We start from the raw sequence: 19,688 nt of genomic DNA, 5'->3' as shown, positions 1-19,688 counted from the left end.
ATCTGCCGGCATCGCAGCTGCACAGGCAGGCGGCCAGGCCAGCCGCGGGGTTGTGTCAGCGTCTCGGTCTCACTGCAGAAAGCACAAGATTGCGACAGGGACTCGAAAGCATGTTTCTGAGCAACATAACCCCGATTTTGGAGACAACCTGCAATAATAGCTCAGAGAAACATCAGCCTTCCCGCGCACCCCTCGCCCCAACGCCGCCCGCTCACAGGGCTCTGCTGGCACCTTCCCATTGGGAAAGGCCAGGGATGCACAGGGAAAGCATTTGTGCTGGCTCGCCATCCTGTGCCTTGCACTGCTGCAATGTCACTGCGTGCGCACCGATTTCATAGAATCACAGAATGGTTTGGGTTGGAAGATGACTTTAGATGACTTTAGATGACTTTAGATGACTCTAAAGGTCATCTAGTCCAACCCCCCTTGCCGTGGGCAGGGACATCTTCACCTAGATCAGGTTGCTCAGAGCCCCGTCCAGCCTGACCTGGAATGTTTCCAGGGATGGGGCATCCACCACCTCTCTGGGCAACCTGGGCCAGTGCTTCACCACCCTCAGCGTAAAACATTTCTTCCTTAGATCTAGTCTGGGTCTACCCCCCTTTAGTTTAAAGCCATTCCCCCTTGTCCTGTCGCAACAGGCCCTGCTAAAAAGTCTGTCCCCAAGACTTCTATCCAAGACTTGCACTAAGGAGCTAGAACTATTTCTAGTCCGCGGGTCGTGGGACCGACCCCACGTAGGAGGGCAGACTGGATGGTTTTGGCGGCCATGGGCTTGGCCCAGCCCCTCTACACGTTTTTACTTACCAGAGAGCAGACCCTTCCTGTGCCGGATTGCGTTCAGTCCTTCTTAAAGCCGAGCTGCCGACAGCCTTCCCCGGCCGGCGGCCCCGCTCCAGCGCTCGTCCCACTCGCCGCTCCAGACTCCCGGCGTCGGGATCCGCACGCCCGGTGGGAAGCACTGAAATCCCGTGCCCCGTTGCACCCGTCTGGCACAATTCTGGGGAGGCAGCGCTCGTCTGAAACCAGCCTGTGAACTTAGGCAGCTTATTGAGGGACCAGCTCTGCTTTTGGGGGATCGTTTCCCACCCCCTTGCCAAGGGATCCGGTTGCTGAACACGGTGCCCGTGTCCTGCTTTCTGCTGGCAGGGCTTGGAAAGACCTCAGACTGAATTAATGCCCCCCCCCCCCCCGGCTCCTTGTTCCTGTCAACATCAAGTGCTAATGAAAGGACTGGCAATTTTTTTAAAAAAATATTTTTTAAAGCATTTTCCACAAGAAAATGAAGAGGAAGACAGCAGCGCTCGGAACCGCGGGGCATTTCACTGCACCCACCTGCTCCTTCCCAGGAAAAGGCCGGTCCGGGGGTGCGCTTGCAGGCACTGCTGGGGCGCCGACGGGACGGGGACCCCGCTCTCCCCGGGCACGGCGGGCTGGGAAGAGCCTCCCCCCTCGGCAAGCCTGGCTGCACTGCCCTGCCCCATCTCCGCGCCCTCGGAAGACGAACCGGTAACTCTTTCTGTGTCGAGCTGATGGAAGTTTCCGTTTCTCAGTTAAAAAAAGCCAAACTTCTTGAAAGCAGAAACGATCCGAGCACTTTTTCCCACTTCTTCCCCTCCGCAGCCGCGCCTCCGTCTCCAGCGCGCTTCACCATAACGAGCATCAGCCCAATTAAGCCGGCGGGCTGGGATCAGGAGCGTGCGCGGAGGGGGCAGCCAGACTGATCCTCATCTATAGCAGCGCTTTGTTTAAAGAAACGATTCCTAATATTCAATAAACGGCAGTTTTAATTTCTTCTTCATATATGATCTTAAAATGAGATTTTTAATTTTTTTATTTATTCCATAAACAATATAACAAAACTCAGCAAGTTAACAATATGACGTTTTCACCATACAGAGTCAGTCACAAATATTTAAAACCTTTGCAACAAGAACAACAAAACCCAAAATATTACAAGAATAATTTACAAGAGGATCTATAAAACAGCAAAGCGCTCACAAATTTTCCAGTTTCCTTTACACAATATCACTACACTCTTTCACAACATTTCTTTTTATTACAAAATTCCCAACAAAAGTTTAATTTTTTTCTTTGTATTTTGGTTTTTAAAACCAGAAACTTTTAAGTATACATCCTTTTATTAACACCCGAAGGTGCAAAAAAAGGGAAACCTCACACATACAAACACTTCACAGCACTTTTCTAAGAAAAATATACACTTACAAAATATTTTACAAATTGGCACACTTAAAAATATACAAGATTTTGTAGGCGTCTTAGAGTGATCCTTAAGAATTATACTTCAATTGACTCTACAGAATATTTATAAAGCTTATTCTAAAAGAAAAAAGGCAAATCATTTCCAAACATGTTAAAATTGCAGTGTAAAATGTGGAACAGAAATGGATATGTTACATTCATAAAAAGGGCCATTTAATAGTTCTTAAATGCTCAAGGGGGGGATAAAAGTTTTCTTTAGCACCATAAAACAGGAGCAACTTCCTAACGAGGTGCCTCTAGTTCTATGGAAGGGAACTCAAGGAGCAGTACATTCACATCTCTGGAGGCAGCAGTCGAAATGCCCCGGCCGGCGCCGCGGGCAGCGGAACAGAGCAGCTCCTTGGATTTCTACCCTGCTTCCCACTGGGAGTAAGAGACAAAAGGAGTTTAACTGGTACCTTTCTTTTTGTGTGTGTGTGTGTGTGTGTGTGTGGTTTAGTTTATGTTTAAGTCTTCCCTTTGTGCTTTTGAAATGGACGTTTGTCTATCTAGCGAAGGGTAGTGGTGAATACCAATTTTATTTCTTGTTTCCTTTCGCACCAAGTGTTCAAAGGCTCAGTAAACGCGTCTGGCAACCCAAGCATCCTGCGAGATGGAGGGCATCCTCCTGCTTTAGATCCCAATTCCCTTAGATGGCTGTTACTCCACTGTCATTAGTGTCACTTGTTTACCTGAGAAACAGATTTGAAAAGCCTTGCTTCTACCACAGACATTGTACTTTGTTTATTTTATATTTTTTTTCTTTTTTTTTTTTTTTTTTTTTTGCATTATTTCACACGCTGAAGAGATAAAGAGGCACATTCTCAAATAGATGTCAGCGGCTTGAACCATGCAACTTCCACTGGACCCCCTGGGAGCTGCATAGGCAAAGTCCAACGCACCGAGTTGAGAAAGTAAGACCGAGGGCCTGATCCTGCACCAACTGAAGTCCACGCACCTGATCCTCTTCTCGCCTATACTGACTTCAAGGGAGTTTTTCTCGTGACTTAACAGCAACGGCCGGCTGCCATCCAGGAAAGCACTCAGCGAGCAGGAGCCCCTGGGAGCGAGCTCCCACCTAAGTGCTTTGCTGGATCGGGAACTTAGGGAAAGAAGAATACGGTCCAGCAGGTAAAGGATGAAAATGCTTAAAACATCTTTATTTTGGTTTGTGGCTCATTTGAGCTGTAATGGCGGAAAAAATAACAGCGCTCCTGACTGTTTAAAAAAGCAAGCCACGCAGCAATGGTTTCGCTAAAGCAACCACCGCCGGGCTGAAGCCAGCCTTGGCTTTTTCTCTCCGTGCAGACCTGGCCTCGGCAGGACAGCGCAGCGCCAGCAAGGGACAGCCCTGCGTGCTGCTGCTGACCTCCTCCTCCTCCCGAAACACTTGGCTAAATCTGGTCCGCAAGCCATTATTCTCGAGCTGTTTTTCAAAAAAACCCCCAAACCCCTCATGCTTAAAAAAAGAAAAGCAAGCTGTAAACTTGGTAAGATTTTTTTTTAAAAAAACCCCTATTACTTGAATCCCCATCACTGATATTTTTCTATTTACAAAACCTCTATATGCAAGTACCTCCAGCAAAACTACGGCCATTGGGGCTGGGCTGGCTACTGCTAGGTCGCTGTAGGGTTTCTTTCTGCAGGACATCCCCCGCACGGCGCAGTGGCCGCAGGGAAATGGGTGCTTCCCCCCGTACCCTGGGAGACCTGCGCTCCTGCAGGAGGGCGGCGAGTGCCGCCTTCCCCTGCTCGCAGGCATCTCCTGCCTCCAGCTGGGAGGTGGAGCAAGAGCCAGGGGCTCACGCTGAACTGCCCCGCCTGGGTCTGCTCTCGGAGGGATTTTATGACCTTCCTTTGCAAGCGGCCGGTTTCTGCTTTCTAATTTCACTGCCAATTATAAGTCGCCCACACCGCAGTGTGCCAGCACAGCGCGGCTTAGGAGAGCAGCATCACTGACACCGGTCCTCTCACAGGGCGCCCAGTGGGAGGCCGCCAGAGTAGGAGTGAAACGAGATGAAGTAGAAAATACATTTTAAGGGATGCTGCAGAATAAACGTCTTTTGCGTGGCTTGGATTAGTCGCTCCAAACAGCCAGGAGCCCAACTAGAAGATGCGAGAGGAGGCTGGAAGTGCACTGGGACTGGGCAAGAGGATGAGCCGAGATGGGAGCCAACGCAGGGAGGCGTGGGGAGCCCCGGGGTGCAGGGATGGTGGGCAGGGATGGATGGGACCGACGTCCCACTCCTCCCACAGCTGGAAACAGCGTCGTGAAAAACAAAAATTGAAGAATACTGACAAGGAGGGCAAGTGGAAAAGGCGAGCTCGTATGGCGAGGAATGAGGCAAAGGTGGGAAGCGATGAAAACCTTGAGGTAGTGATAGGCAGGTGGAGATGAATTTCAGGAAAGCAAAATTCCAGCTATTTGAGGCGTTAGTCAATAGAAGCCCCTGGGAAACTGCCCTCAGGGACAAGGGAGCAAAACAGAGCTGGCAGGTCTTTAAGGACGCTTTCCCTAGAGCGTGAGAGCTCTCGATCCCCAGGTGTAAGAAATCAGGAAAGGACGGCAAGAGACCGGCATGGCTGCGTCGAGACCTGCTGGTCAAACTAAAGGGCAAGAAGGAAATGCCCAGGCAGCGGCAGCAGGGAGAGGTACCCTGGGAGGAGTATAGGGACGCTGCCCGGTTGTGGAGGGATGGGGTCAGGAAGGCCGAGGCGCAGCTGGAGCTGAACTTGGCAAGGGACGCAAAGAATAATAAGAAGGGCTTCTGCAGGTACGTCAGCCAGGAAAGGAAGGTCAAAGAAAGCATAACCCCTCCCCGATGAACACGACTGGCAAACTGGTAACAACGGACGAGGAGAAGGCTGAGGTACTCAACAACTTTTTTGCCTCAATCTTCGCTGGCAACCTCTCTTCCCGCACCTCTCGAGTGGATGGACCGCAAGACAGGACTGGGGGAGCAAAGTCCCTCCCACCGTAAGAGAAGATCAGGTTCGAGACCGCCTGAGGAACCTGAACGAACGTAAGTCTATGGGACCTGACGAGATGCATCCCAGAGGCTTGAGGGAATTGGCTGATGGAGTTGCCAAGCCACTCTCCATGATATTTGAAAAGTCACGGCACTCAGGTGAAGTCCCCGGTGACTGGAAAAAGGGAAACATTGCACCCATTTTTAAAAAAGGTAGAAAGGAGGACCCGGGGAACTACTGACCTGTCAGCCTCACCTCTGTGCCTGGGAAGATCATGGAGCAGATCCTCCTGGAAGCTGTGCTAAGGCACATGGAGGACAGGGAGGCGATTTGAGACAGCCAGTATGGCTTCACCAAGGGCAAGTCCTGCCTGACCAACCCAGTGGCCTTCTATGATGGAGTGACTACATCAGTGGAGACGGGAAGGGCTACAGATGTCGTCTGTCTGGACCTCTGTAAGGCCTTTGACATGCTCCCCCACAACATCCTTCTCTCTAAACAGGAGAGGTAGGGATTTGATGGGTGGACTGTCCGGTGGGTGAGGAACTGGTTGGACGGTCGCATCCAGAGGGTAGTGGTCAATGGTAGTGGTCCATCTGGTCAATGTCCAGATGGAGACTGGTGACGAGTGGCGTCCCGCGGGGGTCCGTATTGGGACCTGTTTAATATCTTCATCAATGACATCAATGACATAGTGGGATTGAGCGCACCCTCAGCAGGTTTGCAGATGACACCAAGCTGAGTGGTGCGGTCGACACGCCAGAGGGAAGGGATGCCATCCAGAGGGACCTGGACAAGCTCGAGAAGTGGGCCCGTGTGAACCTCATGAGATTCAACAAGGCCAAGTGCAGGGTCCTGCACCTGGGTCGGGGCAACCCCCGGTATCCATACAGGCTGGGGGATGAAGGGGTTGAGAGCAGCCCAGCTGAGAAGGACTTAAGGAAGAAATTTTATACGCTGAGGGTGGTGAAACACTGGCCCAGGTTGCCCAGAGAGGTGGTGGATGCCCCATCCCTGGAAACATTCCAGGTCAGGTTGGACGGGGCTCTGAGCACCCTGATCTAGTTGAAGATGTCCCTGCCCGCGGCAGGGGGGTTGGACAAGATGATCTCTAAAGGTCCCTTCCAACCCAAACCATTCCACGATTCTATGAATCTATGAAGATCAAAAGGGAGGAGGGCAAATGGTTGGCTCAAGGCAATTTCCGAGTTTTGGAGTCAATCAGCAGAGAGATCACTTTTTCAGATGCAGAGAAAGGCCAGTGCCACACCGTGAGGGATCTGGGCTCTCTGACATCTCCGTGGTCAGAGATTTTTGGGGAGGACATGGGATGACAACCGAAGATGGCAGCGAAATGGGAGCAACAGAAGGACTGAAGGAGAGAGCAACAAGGCAGCTGGTATTTGTGATTAACACTGTCCTGAAACACCTAGCTGGGTATTCATGGATTTCCAACATATAATAAAATAGACGATACGTTTTATGCCTTATATTCATGCCCTATTGCACATTTCTCGAATGCAATAAATATTGCTATCTGTTTCAGTACAAGGTATTTTATTACGAGTCCCATATTCATAATATTAAGCCTAACGAGCACAGTGCAGGCCAGTCAAAACGGGCTTTCAAACGATGGTTCTGGGTCAAAAAGAAGGGCTGTGCCGCATCCCAGCCCTGGACCTGACCTGTCTCCGTAGGAGCAGCAGCCTGAACATCCGAAAGAAGGGAGCCGGCAGCCCCTCATCCTGCGGCACGCGGGAGGAACGCTGAAAAAACGGGATACGCCAACACCACGGCAGTGGCTGGAGCTTGTAGTATCTGATGACCCTACGAATAGAAAAGACAGCTGCTGGGGAAGCAGGGGAGAGCACGGTGGCTGCAGGTAAGCCAAACGCCCAGGGATGAAGCCCTAGCACAGCTCTGTCTCCAAAATAAATCCTGAGCATCTTCTGGATCTCCCTCCTGGAGCCAGAGCCGGGGTGGGATGCTGCACCCTGCTCCCACCCGCGGGGTACCCAGGGAGTGGTCTCATCCGGAGCAACTCGCTCCGGGCAACGCCAGCATTTCATTTTTTCATGGAGTAAATGAATTTGTAGGATGGTTTTCAGAATTACTGAAAATTCCTTCTTTCATCTGTTAAATAAAATGCAATGCAATTACTGTGCTGTTCTCTCCGGGATTGCAGAGCTGAGCCTAAGCTATACCTCAAGATCTGCAAATGCTGAAAACCTTTTGATTCTAAGTCGACACTTTGCAACGCCACTTCAATTTTAAGTGTTCAGCCTGCTTTTTTGCTAAATTAACTTAAAACAATTCTGCTGTTTTGCCTTGCGCGTGGGCTGAAACGAAAACCTGCTTGTAAGGAAACCCGAGTCTAGTCCTGTCCTCTGCGAAACACCACCTCTATGCTCGCGACCGTGTCGAGAACGTGATCTGTCCGACTGCTATTAAGGCTCCTCTTCCTCATCGTTTTCTATTGCATAAACGTGTCCAAGCCTCGCATCCCTCTGCTCCCAACAGCTCCCAGTTAGCAGGGCTCTTGCATATCAAGGTTTCGTAAGAAATCAGCAGCAAAATGCACAGGCTCTCAGTTGCACAAGGAAAATAGGTATTTGTTGGGTTTGTTATTCTCGTGGAGGGCGAGGGTGTGGTGAGTAGGGTTACAAATAAGGCCTTTTGAGAATACATTTAGCATTCAATACTTAACGCTGTCTTAATAAAGTCCAGTCATGTATGATCCGGCCCTGATCGGTGAGATCACAAATAGCTCCGTTTTTTTTTTTTTCTTTTCTTATCTTACGAACTGAGTCAAAGGAAAGGTTCAGAGTTGTATTCGAAACTAATGACTTTGCTTTTGAAAGTTCAAACTATATTGGCATCGCAAGGTTAGACATTTAGGAAACACCAAAGCTATGATAGGAGAGCGCTTTTGACAGGCTCTGCATCGAAAATGTTTAAGAAACTACTCAAAGGAAAAGTAAATAGCAATAAATGTATGAAACGTATTAGTTCTGTTTTTATACCTATTTTAGAATTTATCCCAGGTTCTTATAAAATATATAAAACTGAGATACAAAGAATTAGCAATGTAACTTTGCATTTCAAATGATCTTCAGCTACAGGTTTTGCTTTAAGAAAACAGACACTTGAAAAGCAGCTGTTCTGTAGTCTCTAGATGCAGACACTTGAGTTCCTGGCAAACTTACCGTCAGCGGTTGTCTGAACTCCTCCACCATTTCAACTCTTTCCTATAATGAAACTCAACATTTCACCATTAAGTTTTTCTGCTCATGGTTTCAAAGAGAGGACATTACCGTTTCCCAGCATCGGTTTCAAAGTTCCTTTTTTCTTTTTTTTTTTTTCCCCTTTTTTTTCCTTTTTTTTTCTTTTTTTTTTTTTTTTTGTTTGTTTTCCCTTTATGAGCTTTAAACCACAGGGTGAATCCATGAAATGAGGTAAGTAAATTTGGCACACTTTTAGTCATGTCCATAAAACTTTTGGTAAGTTGTATAAGTGAACAATATCGTTTTCATCGTGAGTTACAGGTGCTTTCAAAGGGGGGTGGTTAGTACTTAACAACTGGAATGTTTCTAGTAAAACCAAAAGGCATAGCTGCAGAAAACACTCACAACCCAATGTTGATAGAGAAGTAAAAATATATACAATACAGTCACTTGTTCATAGTTTGGCACAATTTTTTGTTGTTGTGGGTAATAGTGCATAAACTACTGTACAACAGTATGACTTTTAAAACAGTCTTTCACAGAGAATACCAGATTAGGTTTGCTTTCAAATAATAAAATTCCCACAATTTCAAACTCTTCATTTCAGCACTTACATTTCAACATACCACAAGGCAGATTTCGAAAAGGAACCGACGGGAAAAAAACCCCAACCGAAAAAAAAAAAAAAAAAAAAAGAAACAAACATCAACCGTCTTTCTAGAAAAGGGAGTCTCTTCTTCAAATACAGGAAAACCCAAAAATGTTGTTTCTGCTTTAAGAAGAATGGAGTCTGATTCCCTGCAGGAAAAAATCAAACATTTGATGCCATCTTAGTTAGCTCGTCTGGAGTCACCACGACGGAGCGTACGCGCTAAAGGCGGGCGGGTACAGAAGATGCAGCTTTAGATGATGCAGGTTAGGAGATAAACAGCAGAGGGGGCCAGAAAGCACTCAAAATTGCCACGTGAAGCTCAATTAGGAACGAGTTCTCATTTGCAAAGTAAAGAGCCTTTAAGTTTCGAGATCTTGGCTTTTGGATGCATAACCTCTTTTTGTGTGTGTGTGGTTTATTTTTTACAAAACGTTCCGAAAAAAAAAAGTCTTTCCTCGTCAAAATCATTAAAAAGAGCATGTAATCATGGTTTTTCTTTTTTTTCCCCCAATAAATAAGTAATTAAAAACTGAAGAAGCCAAACAGCAGAAAAGAGTAGCCTTGTTAGTTTTTTTTAACCCCAGCCAAGCCAGAAAATTGGTCATTCTTTTAGGTAGCTTGCAAGTAATAAGTATTTTCATGCATTTAAAAAAAAAAACCAAACCAACCAAACAAAAAAAAACCAACCCCAAAACCAAAACCAACCAAAACTGTAAAAGGGGAACGTCTCTTTTTTCATGCAACTTTTGCTTTCAGGAAGGAAAAACTGAGGAACAGCGGGCTTAGCAGGTGGGAGGGAGGTTAAGGGGCATTCCAGCCAGTTTGGTGCAGCATTACCTCAGTTTCTCAAAAGCAGCTGTCACGGGGGGGTCCTTGTGGGGCTGTTCGCGGTCCGTTCGCTTTATTTTACAGTTCTCATCCCTCAGCGATTTCGAACTGGATTTATGACGGTAGAGTTTTTTATGGGTAGGTCCGTTATTGCCTAAAGTGCTCAGGTTACTATAGTTTTTATCAAAAAAGGGAGCGTGAATGTCCGTGGTGTACCCGGTTGAGCAGTTGGGGCGACCGGGGTCGCAGGTTGCGGCTTTGCCGTTTTTGCTTGAGCCCTTGTTGTTCGACTTGTGGTTCTTCGCCGCCCCCGGCGAGCCGCCGTTCGCCTTCTTCTTCGACTCTTGGGATGTCCCTGCCAAAATTTTAAGAGTTTTCAGTTTCAGGCTGTTGGACTCCGGTGACCGGAATATGTCTGGAACGCTGTTGTGGCCAACAGGCCCCCACAAGGGCTCGATGGAGGCCATCATAAACCTCTGGACGTCCGCCATTCCCGACGCGATGTTGGACAGGATGTTGGAAGGTTCCTCAAACTCCCTCTGATCATCGTCCAGGAGGCTGGTGGCGTTGCCCAGGCTCGTTTCCGACCAGCCCGCGCCCCCCTCTTTTCCCAGCGCCCACTCTCTGGAGAGCCCGTTGTGCTTGCCCAGTTTCACCCCGGCCGGGCTGCAATGCTGAGCGCTCTCGGCGAGGCCCTTGGTGGCGGTGGCCGCGTTGCTCAGCTGGTTGACCGCCCTACCGCCAACGGCCGGAGCCTTCTCGCCGTTGACTCCCGCCGCGTTTTTCCCTTTCCTGGCAGATTTGGGCGCCTGCCTGGAGTTTTTCCCTTGCGGCTTATCGTTTCCTTTGTTGGTTTTGGGCGATTTTTTCCGGGTGGCTTTCTGGGAAGAGCTTTGGTTTGTACCCACATTCTTGCTGGATGAACTTTTCCTCTTCGATTTTGACACTTTGCTATTGGTGCTAATTTGACCAGATGGCTCATTAAATGTTGACAAGCATGGACTCTTTTCGAGAAGGCTGACAGAATCTTCATCGTTGAACATATGGAACTGGAACTGGTGATTATTTAAAGCAAACCCATTATCTGCCTGATCCTCGGTCTGCAGGACCCCGCAGTTCCACTTGACCTTCTCAGAGCTGTTGAGGGTGGCCTGGGGGCTCTCCTGAAAGCCCTTCAGGGTGCCCAGGGGCTTGGCGTCGGAGCCAGCTATCTGTGGGGACAGGTTGGGAGTGTCCGGAGGGGACATCTCCGAAAGCGACGACTGGCGGAACTTATCAGGCGTGAAGTTGGAAATGTCTAAAAGGTCCGTGGACTCCTTCAAAGGGGTGATTTCATCTATGCTCTGCTGGATCACTAGCTTGGGACTGCAGTGGGCCAAGAAATCGTCATTAATATCATCCTCACCGTCCTTTTCACAAGACTTTAAACTTAAAGAACTGTAATTGCTAGAACTAACTGACAATGAACCCACTGAATCAAAACTAATGAGCCTGCCATCATCTGTACTTAGTGTACCTCGTTGGAAATGAAAGCGCCCCTCTCCATTATTAAAATGACATGACTGATAAGAATCATCAGACTGCACTTGCTGGCTATCCGGCATGTAATTTTTTTGGTATAGCAATTTGCTGCTATTCAGATTGACTTGAGTGTATCCAGAGGCGGGGAGGCCGTCTGCACCTGTGGCACCGCCGCTGCCGCCGCCAAACTCGCTCGGCAGCCCGGCCGCCTCCCGCATGTCGCCGGGGAAGTCCTGGCGGTTGCTGCTGGCAGCCTTGCTGGCCGGCCACATGCTACCGAAGCTGCTCTGCTCCATCTCCAAGTGGCCGGGCGACTGCTGCAGCTCCGACTCGGAGGGCGGGGAGAGCACGCAGCTCTGCGCCGGCTGCAGAGCCGGGAAGGGCTTTTCTGCCGGGACGATGCTGGGGAGCGGGTGCTGCTGCTGCTGCTGCTGCTCGGAGGGATGCTGGGCGAAGTATGAGATACCGGTGTTGCTTGACAAATCAGAAGCATCTAACAACGTCTGCAGATACCCTCCGGGGATCAGGGGTACATTGGTGGTGATATTAGCAGATGGCAGAGGCTTGTCTGAAGAGGAGGTGGATGGTAGGAAAGGAGAATTTTTAGCAACCTTATCCTCATGGCACTCCGGGAGATGGGAGCTGTCTGAAGCACAAGGAACGTTTTCATCCTTCAGACGCGCTGCAGAGTCCTGGTTTTCCAGCGCCGGGGAGCCCTCCGCTGTACTGGTAGCAGCTTTGATCTTCTTGCACTTCAACCTGGCTTCACTTTTGAATTTGATTCTGCGGAGCACTTTCCTCTCCGTCCCCTTGTGCTCCCGTTCCTGCGATTTGCATTTCACGGCGGCGATGCCCGTGATGTCATTTATGTGTAATCCGTTGGCACAGCTGGGGGTGGCGATGGCTAACGCCGGCAGCCCTTTCAGGCCCGCGTCCTCTTTACTGCTGCAAGGCTGCTTGTGATCAGAGGAGCAAGAGCCCGGCTTGTTCACTGATTGCTCGATGGCTTTAATTCTTTGAATCCGGTGCCTGTTTGCTAGCTTGCATTTTCGCTTCCGTGGGTGAGGGAGGAACGAAGCATCTGAGCCGTTAAGATAGAAATTCTGCTTGTGGTAGAGAGACGATCTGAGCAAATCCAGCCGGCTCTGCTGCCTCTCTTGCCAGAAGCCCTTCAGTGGGGCCAGCTTCTCGTATTTGCTGAGCAGCTCCTCGTTTAGGGTAACAGTTGTCTCGTTGGCATCCACTTTGCTGAGCTTCACCAGCATATGCTTCTCCCCTTTAAACCTGTTAATGATGATGTACTTGATGATAACGGGGGGCTCCTTGCGAGAGACTTTTCGCCGTTTCTTGGGGCACCACTCGTCATCGTCCTCTTCTTTGGGCCCGTCCGGGAGCCACTCCTTCTTGTCCAGGATCTTCTCGTTCTCGATGGAGTCCACATCGTACAGGTAGTCGTCGCTGTATCGCACTTTCCTCTTCGCCCGCAACCCGTAGTTCTGCTGAATGAAGGAGCTGGAGTGGTCCCGGGACAGGTACCGGCTGCAGTCCTTGATATCCCGCAGCACGTCATAGGAGGACTCTGTGCAAGTGCTGTCATCGCTGAACTCCCCGGAGTCCTCCGTGGAATTCACCGAGTCCAAGAAGTGGCTCCTCTTGGAGCCCACATACTGCACCATCTCCGTGCTGTTGCAAGATTTATTTAAGGCAGCTTTCTCCTCCTCCTCGCCGTCCTCTTCCTCGCCATCCTCTTCCTCCTCCCCCCAGATGATGCCTTCCTCAGATTTGAATTGAGAAGGGTCGGCGGCACTGCCGGGCCCCCTTTTCAGGGTGCTCCTGCTGTCCCTTTTGGTGCAGTTGCCGAACACGCTGGGGAAGAAGTTGAACTGGGCGTCTTCTTGTAGGGCGGTGGTCTTCTCCCGCACGTTGTCCTGGAAAGATTCGTATCTAATCTTTAGGGAGCAGACATCGCTTCCCAAGGTGGAATCGTCGTCATCAAACATGTAATTATCCACGTCTTCCTCGGAAAACAGATTTACAGAAAGCTCATTTTTGGAGCAGAGGTCAAGCAGCTCAATTTTACTTTCACTAATGAAAGACTCAAAATAGCCCCATTCCTGGTTGGGATTTGTTAGTAAAGGTTCCTCACCATTGCATTTGTCTAATAGTAATCCCTCGTAATAATTTTTCTGAGTGGGGTCCTCTGAATCACTGTCAGATTTTTCTGCATCTCTTTTGTCCGCTGCCCTCGATTTATGCATAGGGAAGCTTAAAAGCTGGTCTGAAAGCAGTTGATCCCCATATCTCATGGTTTCTCCTGTGCTCATGCAGTGAATCCCTATATCAGAGACCGAACAGGTGTCATAATCCCTATTTATATCCCCCACTTTCAAGCTTATTCCCGGCTCTGCATCAATGCCGTCCTTTGATTCAATAAAGCAGCCCAGACAGGTCCGGCTCGGCTGCATCAAGCAGTCGCCTGTCAGCGCCGACATGCCTCCGGGCTCCATCATGGTGAAAGGAGCCTTCTCGCAGTCACCCGGCAGCGACCAGGAGCTCATGCCCTTCGTCACGCAGGACGTGAGGGAGATGGCGTGGGCGGAGGAGTCATCCGAGGCGTGCTCAGGTACATCCGTGAGCCTCAGAGGCGACGGGGGGCTCAGCAAGCAGGGCTTCTTTGAAGTCAGGGGAGGCAGCGCCCGGTGGCACGCGTGGTTTTCCTTCTGAGCTGTCGTCAGGGCTGAGAACGTGACCGCGGCCTCGGCGGCGGTGCAAGGCCTCTCATCGCCGTCCAGGGCGTGCGATTCTGGAGGGGGTAAGGAAAAGGCAGGGAGAAAAGAAAGAAAAAGAGAGAGGGTTTACAACCCTTGCAGTTCTGCTCGGGCTCGCCACCCCGCGCCCCTTCTCCTTAGGGTTTGGCGGCGACTTTTCCCAACCGCTCCTTTGGGAAGCGGCAGATGCCCTTCCCGTGAGTGCGCGACCCTTCCCGTCTGGATCTCATTATCGTGGTGATGTGCAGGGAAGGGAGAGGTGAACACTCTCCCCCCTGCAGCCAGCTGGAAGAGGTACAGGAGTACGTTTAAAAAGCCAAAACCACCCGTTCTTTCCTCCTCATATACATACCGTTACCTGGATACTGCCTTTCAAATCTGACAAGGTTATTAAAAAACAAAACAAGCCTAATAAAAATGTTCCCATTAACACTGAAAAAAATTAATGGAAAAATAAGATTCTTAAAGAAACAAAGTATCCCCCCTGCAGTGTCTGCAGCTTAAACATACCTGAACTGCATTACTGCTCGAGAGTCAAAAAGTTACGGCTATTTTTAAAAACCCAGTAGTCTTTTTGTCACTGTCCACGCCAAGGGAAAGTAGAAGGTAACACAGAGTTTAAAGCAATTACTGTTGGAATTATTGTGGGTTTTGCCATTCTTCCCTAATACCTAAAAATGCCTTTTTAATAATGTAAGGATTTTTTTTTTTTAACCTAAGGATTTTTTATTTTTACCTCGTCACACTCTTTTATGGCAGAATGAAGTTATGAATATACTTTTATCTGACTTCTGGCTCAACGGATGATATGACCCTTGAAATTTAAATATGATGTCTTGTCATCCATGATCATGCTCTGCTATCTCTGTATTTAAAAAAAAAAAAAATACACTAATGTGTGCATTCACACCAACCAGAAACCTCTGCCGGCTCAGAGCCGAGCCCGGTGCTTTTGCAGTGGCTCGCATCTTACCTTTTTGGTGGCTCCACCGAAGGCTGGGGGGGCGAGAGCGGAAGCAGGGCAGGCTTTCCGAGGAGGGACAAGCGCTTTAAAATGCAACTGGAGCACCAGGCTGTCGCAAGAAATGGGGCATCCGAAGGGATTTGGCACCTACACGGTTGCTGCGACCTCTCCGCAACAAGTGCTTTTATTCAAAACTGATGGAGAAGCAAGCCTCCTCCCGCACCTATGCCAGCCTACGCCAGCTGGTAAGGGAAGGCTCGTGCAGGCACACGTACCACCGGCACGATGAAATACCCACTGTGCCGCCGCGCCGGTATTGCCGAGCAGAGCAGGGCTCCCACCTGCAGGTAGGCAATATGAAAAGGAGCGGGATGCGACGGCGGGCTGCCTGCCCGTGCCAAGCGTAAAACTGAGAGGAGGGCAAAATCCCCCTAATCTCATCCCAAAAGCTCCCGGCAGTTTTGTGCTACGGGAGCCTCGGGGATGGAGCCGTCGGTAAAGTCTTCAGCCAGTACAAGCAAGCCGCAGTCAGAGCCATGCAGCGCTCTAAGGACTTTAAACAACTTTCCAAACACTACACAAATCAAACCAGAAGTGCAATGCAATGCCTGTAAACATCTTCAACACGCGTGGCTTGGAAAAGACCAGACTGACTTGCTTCAAATCTGTGCTGCTTCCCTTCCCTCCCCTCAAAAAAGGGTTAAAATAAAGAAATAAGCTGATTTTTGAGTCCCTCCCACCAGTTTTTAGATCAGAAATGCAGAGGTGGTATCTTTTTCCTTAAGCACCAAAACAAATTAACCAGTGCAGTTCCACTTCAGAAGTAAAATAAAATAAAAATCAGCTTGGAGCTGACAGGAAGCATGGGAAATTTGAGGATAAAAGAAGAATGTCTGTGAATGCTGTAAGACTCAAAAAAGGGGGAGGTAGAAAGCTGAAATTCAATCTCAAATGCTGCATTCAATACACAGAGATGCTACTATATAAAATAAACTCTCACTGGGTGTTTCTTTAGGTTTATACTTGTATAAGTGAACTTAACTCCTGTGAAATACAGATGCCAAAACTTGATTTTCTAGGGCTTGTATCATCCTAAAACCAGGCGCACGTTCGATTGATGCTCTAAAGTAAACAATACTCCAAAAGACGACAGTTAAAAAAGAAAACGCTGGAGAAGCAAAAACACCGTTCCCGGTTTATCTCAACAGCCATCCAAAAGCACACGAGCAAGCCTGAGCGGAAAAATACTGAACCATCTTGCTGTGAATCAGCTCCGAAGGGAGGCCAGTCCCTAACTGGGCACTGCAGCAGCCCAAGGGCTGCTCTGGATTCGCTGCAGCCAGCACCCGTTTGTAGTTAGGGTGAGAGGAGGCAAAAAGCATCAGCCCCATCCCCAATGCCATCAACGGGGAGGTGGTGGCACCAGAGCTACTTGCTGGCTCACTGCTTTGGATTCAGCAGCAACTCCTACACAGCAATGTTTAATTAAAGTGCTTTTTAAGCCCCGTTTAACTGAATTTCACGGAAGCGGTATCAGGTTCTAGAAATCACCCATCTTTACTGAGCAGGTAGGCACCGATTTTCCTGCCTATTAGAGTAGACAAGGGGACCACGGCTAGAAAATCTTGCAGCTCCAGCAGCTGTCATCAGCTGCGGCTTTACCATGTGTAGTCATGAAAGAGATGGGCTGACAAAGACGGATACCTCCAAAATTACATCGCAGGGGCGAGCGCAAGCGTACGCTTCACCTGCCACCACCACATGTTGCGGGACCCTCACGAGCTGCCGCGTGTCTGGAGTCACTCCAGCTTTTCGGTAATGAACAAGAACAACATTTGAGTCTACGCACTCTTGCTGGAGTAAACCTTGTTTTGAGGAGACAGAAGGATTTGAACATACAAGCCGTCAGAGGACCAAGTCCTCGATATCTAACAGGGTCAAATTTATATACGTATATATATCTCTCAAGATTTATAGGCCAATACAAAATGTAAAAAGCCACAAAATTACACATAAAAATGTGGTGAAGAAGGAAAATGTCAAGCCCTGCCTCAATGCTGGCCTGCCACTGCATTTACTGTGGCTAGCTACTAAAGTCCCAATGACTTGAGAAAATGCTCAGAGGAATATTTATTTCCATCAGGTTTTCAGGCAGCAGAGCACTGTTGCTCCTCATCAGTTACTGCTTTTGAAAGCAAGTATGGAATCGATTAAATAGATACAGACAAAGTTAGGTGTTTTGGGCAGGCCGCTGGAAGGGGCTGATCCTTCCCCACCACTGTCGATGGAAGCTGGAATGACTTAGTGGCTCCCGGGAGCACGGCTGCGGCCAGCAGCACCTATGCCTGCGCAGAAGCCGTGTTACGGGCCAGGGGGTCCCACGTGCCGGCTGGCGGGCCACGCAGAAAAGGCAATAACGAGCTCACAAGTCCAACCTTCCCTTTCCATGGGCGCTAATCCGGGTTTGTTTCTTCTACCCAACCTCTAATTTTTCCCCAGTTTGTAGGGACTAAGTATCCTTCAGTCAAATTTTGCTGAGATTGGCTAGTGGGTTCGTAAGTAATTGCAAACAGAGGGAAAGATTCCCAACAGACAGAGGGGCTACATAGTCTCGTATGACTTTTTTCCCTAAGAAACCAAACTAAAATCCATAATTCAAACTGCACGTGCACATAAACATTTCCAACCATGCCTATACACGGGCAAAAGCAGTACTCGTTAAGACCTAAAAAGGTGCAGATTCATAGCTGGAGTGACATCTGTGCAGAAAATATACATTTACCCTACTGCTCCACATTGCAGATACCTGCAAACCGCTAAAATTAAATACACGAAAGGAATTAGGAAAATAAGTTGGCTTGCAAGTTGTCGCTGCTCCCTCATGTACTGTAATTAAGTTCCTTACCATTTTCTTTCACCCCATTAATCAGGATAGTTTCTTGGTCTTCTGAGGCACAATCCTGCTCTTGTTGGTCATCCATCAATTTAACCTCTTTCTGTTCACTCCATGCCCCGCTGCATCTGGCCAACCTGCACATTTCCAGAAACATAACCACAGTCAGTACAATTCCCAGAATCAGCTCAAGGAACCGTGAATAAAAAATAACAACGATAAAAAACCCCCGCACAACCTCACATGCTGCCCTTACCCTGCTTAAGAGGACAAATACTACGTATTTAGGCCATCGTATTTTCACTTTTCCACTCCAAAAGCCAAGTCCAATGTATTTCAGCAAGGTGAAAATGCTATATATCACCGTTTCCTTCCCCAAAGTCCTTCTTCAGAAGGTGGAGCGGTGCTCTGCACCTCCGCAGCACCCTTCGCATCGCCCAAAACTGCTTTGCAAAAGCAGGTAAGCGTTGTTATCTCCAGACGGGTGAGTGGAGACATAAAAAGGAGGGGACTCGCCCCAGGCCAGACAGCAGCAACCCTGCATTGGAGCTGGAGGAGAACCGCAGATATCCCGAGTGACAACTGCTCGCCCTAGCTACCAGCTACTGCTCTCGTCTTCCAAGTGCTGGCAGGTATGAAAAACTCCCCAAAAAAGCAGGTTTTGGGGAAAAAATATCTCTAGTCCCATTCTTCACTCAAAACACTTCATCACGAGAACTCCTTCCTTGAAAGCCTTGTTCTCAAGCCGCCTACCACCACCCTTACGGTCCCCGCTGGGTTAAGCTTCATCTCGGTTGTATGACCACCAGTCGAGGCTGACTGGACTTGATGGTACTTCTCCCAAGCAATGAAACCGGGATCAGAATCAGGCCCAGATTTTCTCCCTTCCTCCGTTGAAGATCCCCCCAGGTTAAAACGATCGCCTGCCTAAGGAGAGGGAGACCGTGCGACAGAGAGCTGCGGCTGAGTTCCCGGGCACGGGCGGCACAGGAGGCACAGGATAACCCTCATCAGCGCTCCCGATGGACAGAATTTCACCTTTTTGACTGCAAATTCAAGTCAGAATCTATTTTTTTCCTTCTGGCAACTTGAACTCAGCTTTTTCTCTCTCACAGAACAGGTACTAGATTGAAGCATTGGTTTAGGTGGTTTTTTGTGGGGTTTTTTGGTTGGTTTTGGGGTTTTTTTCCTAAATCAAGATTTGTCAATGTCTGCTCTTCCCACAGTATTCACTGCCCTGGGTTCAGCAGCCGAACTTCATTCATATTCAGATTTGCAGTGGAGTCCTCTTAATTAACGTGAAATCTTTACAACCGTCTTAGTAAGTGAAACCTTCACTGAACTTAAAGATGTTGTGACACCGAGAGTAAGATAAGAATAACAAGCATCAGTAACTCAATTCCTTTGCATATTTAGAGGAATACTTAACTAACCCTGAGAGTTTTACTTTGATGCAAATCCCTCTTTCAAAGCTCTCAAAACGCGAGTCGGTTTGCTGCAGCAAGACCCCTCTCTCCCGCCAGCACCCGCACCCTCCCCACCACCCTGGGCTCCCACGGCGGTTGAGAAAAGCTCCAGCCGAAGCATCGCTGACGTCTTGTAACGG

At 48.9% G+C, this 19,688-nt stretch overlaps 1 protein-coding gene and 1 pseudogene across 5 annotated transcripts in view; both read right to left on the bottom strand.

Moving 5' to 3' along the window:
• LOC143164616 (uracil phosphoribosyltransferase homolog) overlaps positions 1-19,688 on the bottom strand; it is a 269,486-nt pseudogene that overhangs the window by 21,132 nt on the left and 228,666 nt on the right. The window lies entirely within an intron of this gene.
• Positions 9,216-19,688, bottom strand: part of NEXMIF (neurite extension and migration factor) — a 167,584-nt gene continuing 157,111 nt past the window's right edge. For all 4 annotated transcript variants that reach the window (XM_076347431.1, XM_076347434.1, XM_076347433.1 and 1 more), the window contains 2 exons: positions 18,095-18,219; positions 9,216-14,260 (listed from right to left, as the gene is read on the bottom strand). In XM_076347431.1, coding sequence (XP_076203546.1) covers positions 9,942-14,260; positions 18,095-18,170 — 4,395 coding nt within the window. In that variant the 5' untranslated portion in view covers positions 18,171-18,219 and the 3' untranslated portion in view covers positions 9,216-9,941. The remainder of the gene's footprint in view (positions 14,261-18,094; positions 18,220-19,688) is intronic.

The sequence above is a fragment of the Aptenodytes patagonicus genome, chromosome 9, assembly GCF_965638725.1.
Source record: "Aptenodytes patagonicus chromosome 9, bAptPat1.pri.cur, whole genome shotgun sequence".
Classification (NCBI taxonomy): Eukaryota; Metazoa; Chordata; class Aves; order Sphenisciformes; family Spheniscidae; genus Aptenodytes; species Aptenodytes patagonicus.
The sequence above is the reverse complement of the archived record's forward strand: the minus strand, read 5'-3'. Positions and strand labels throughout refer to the sequence as shown.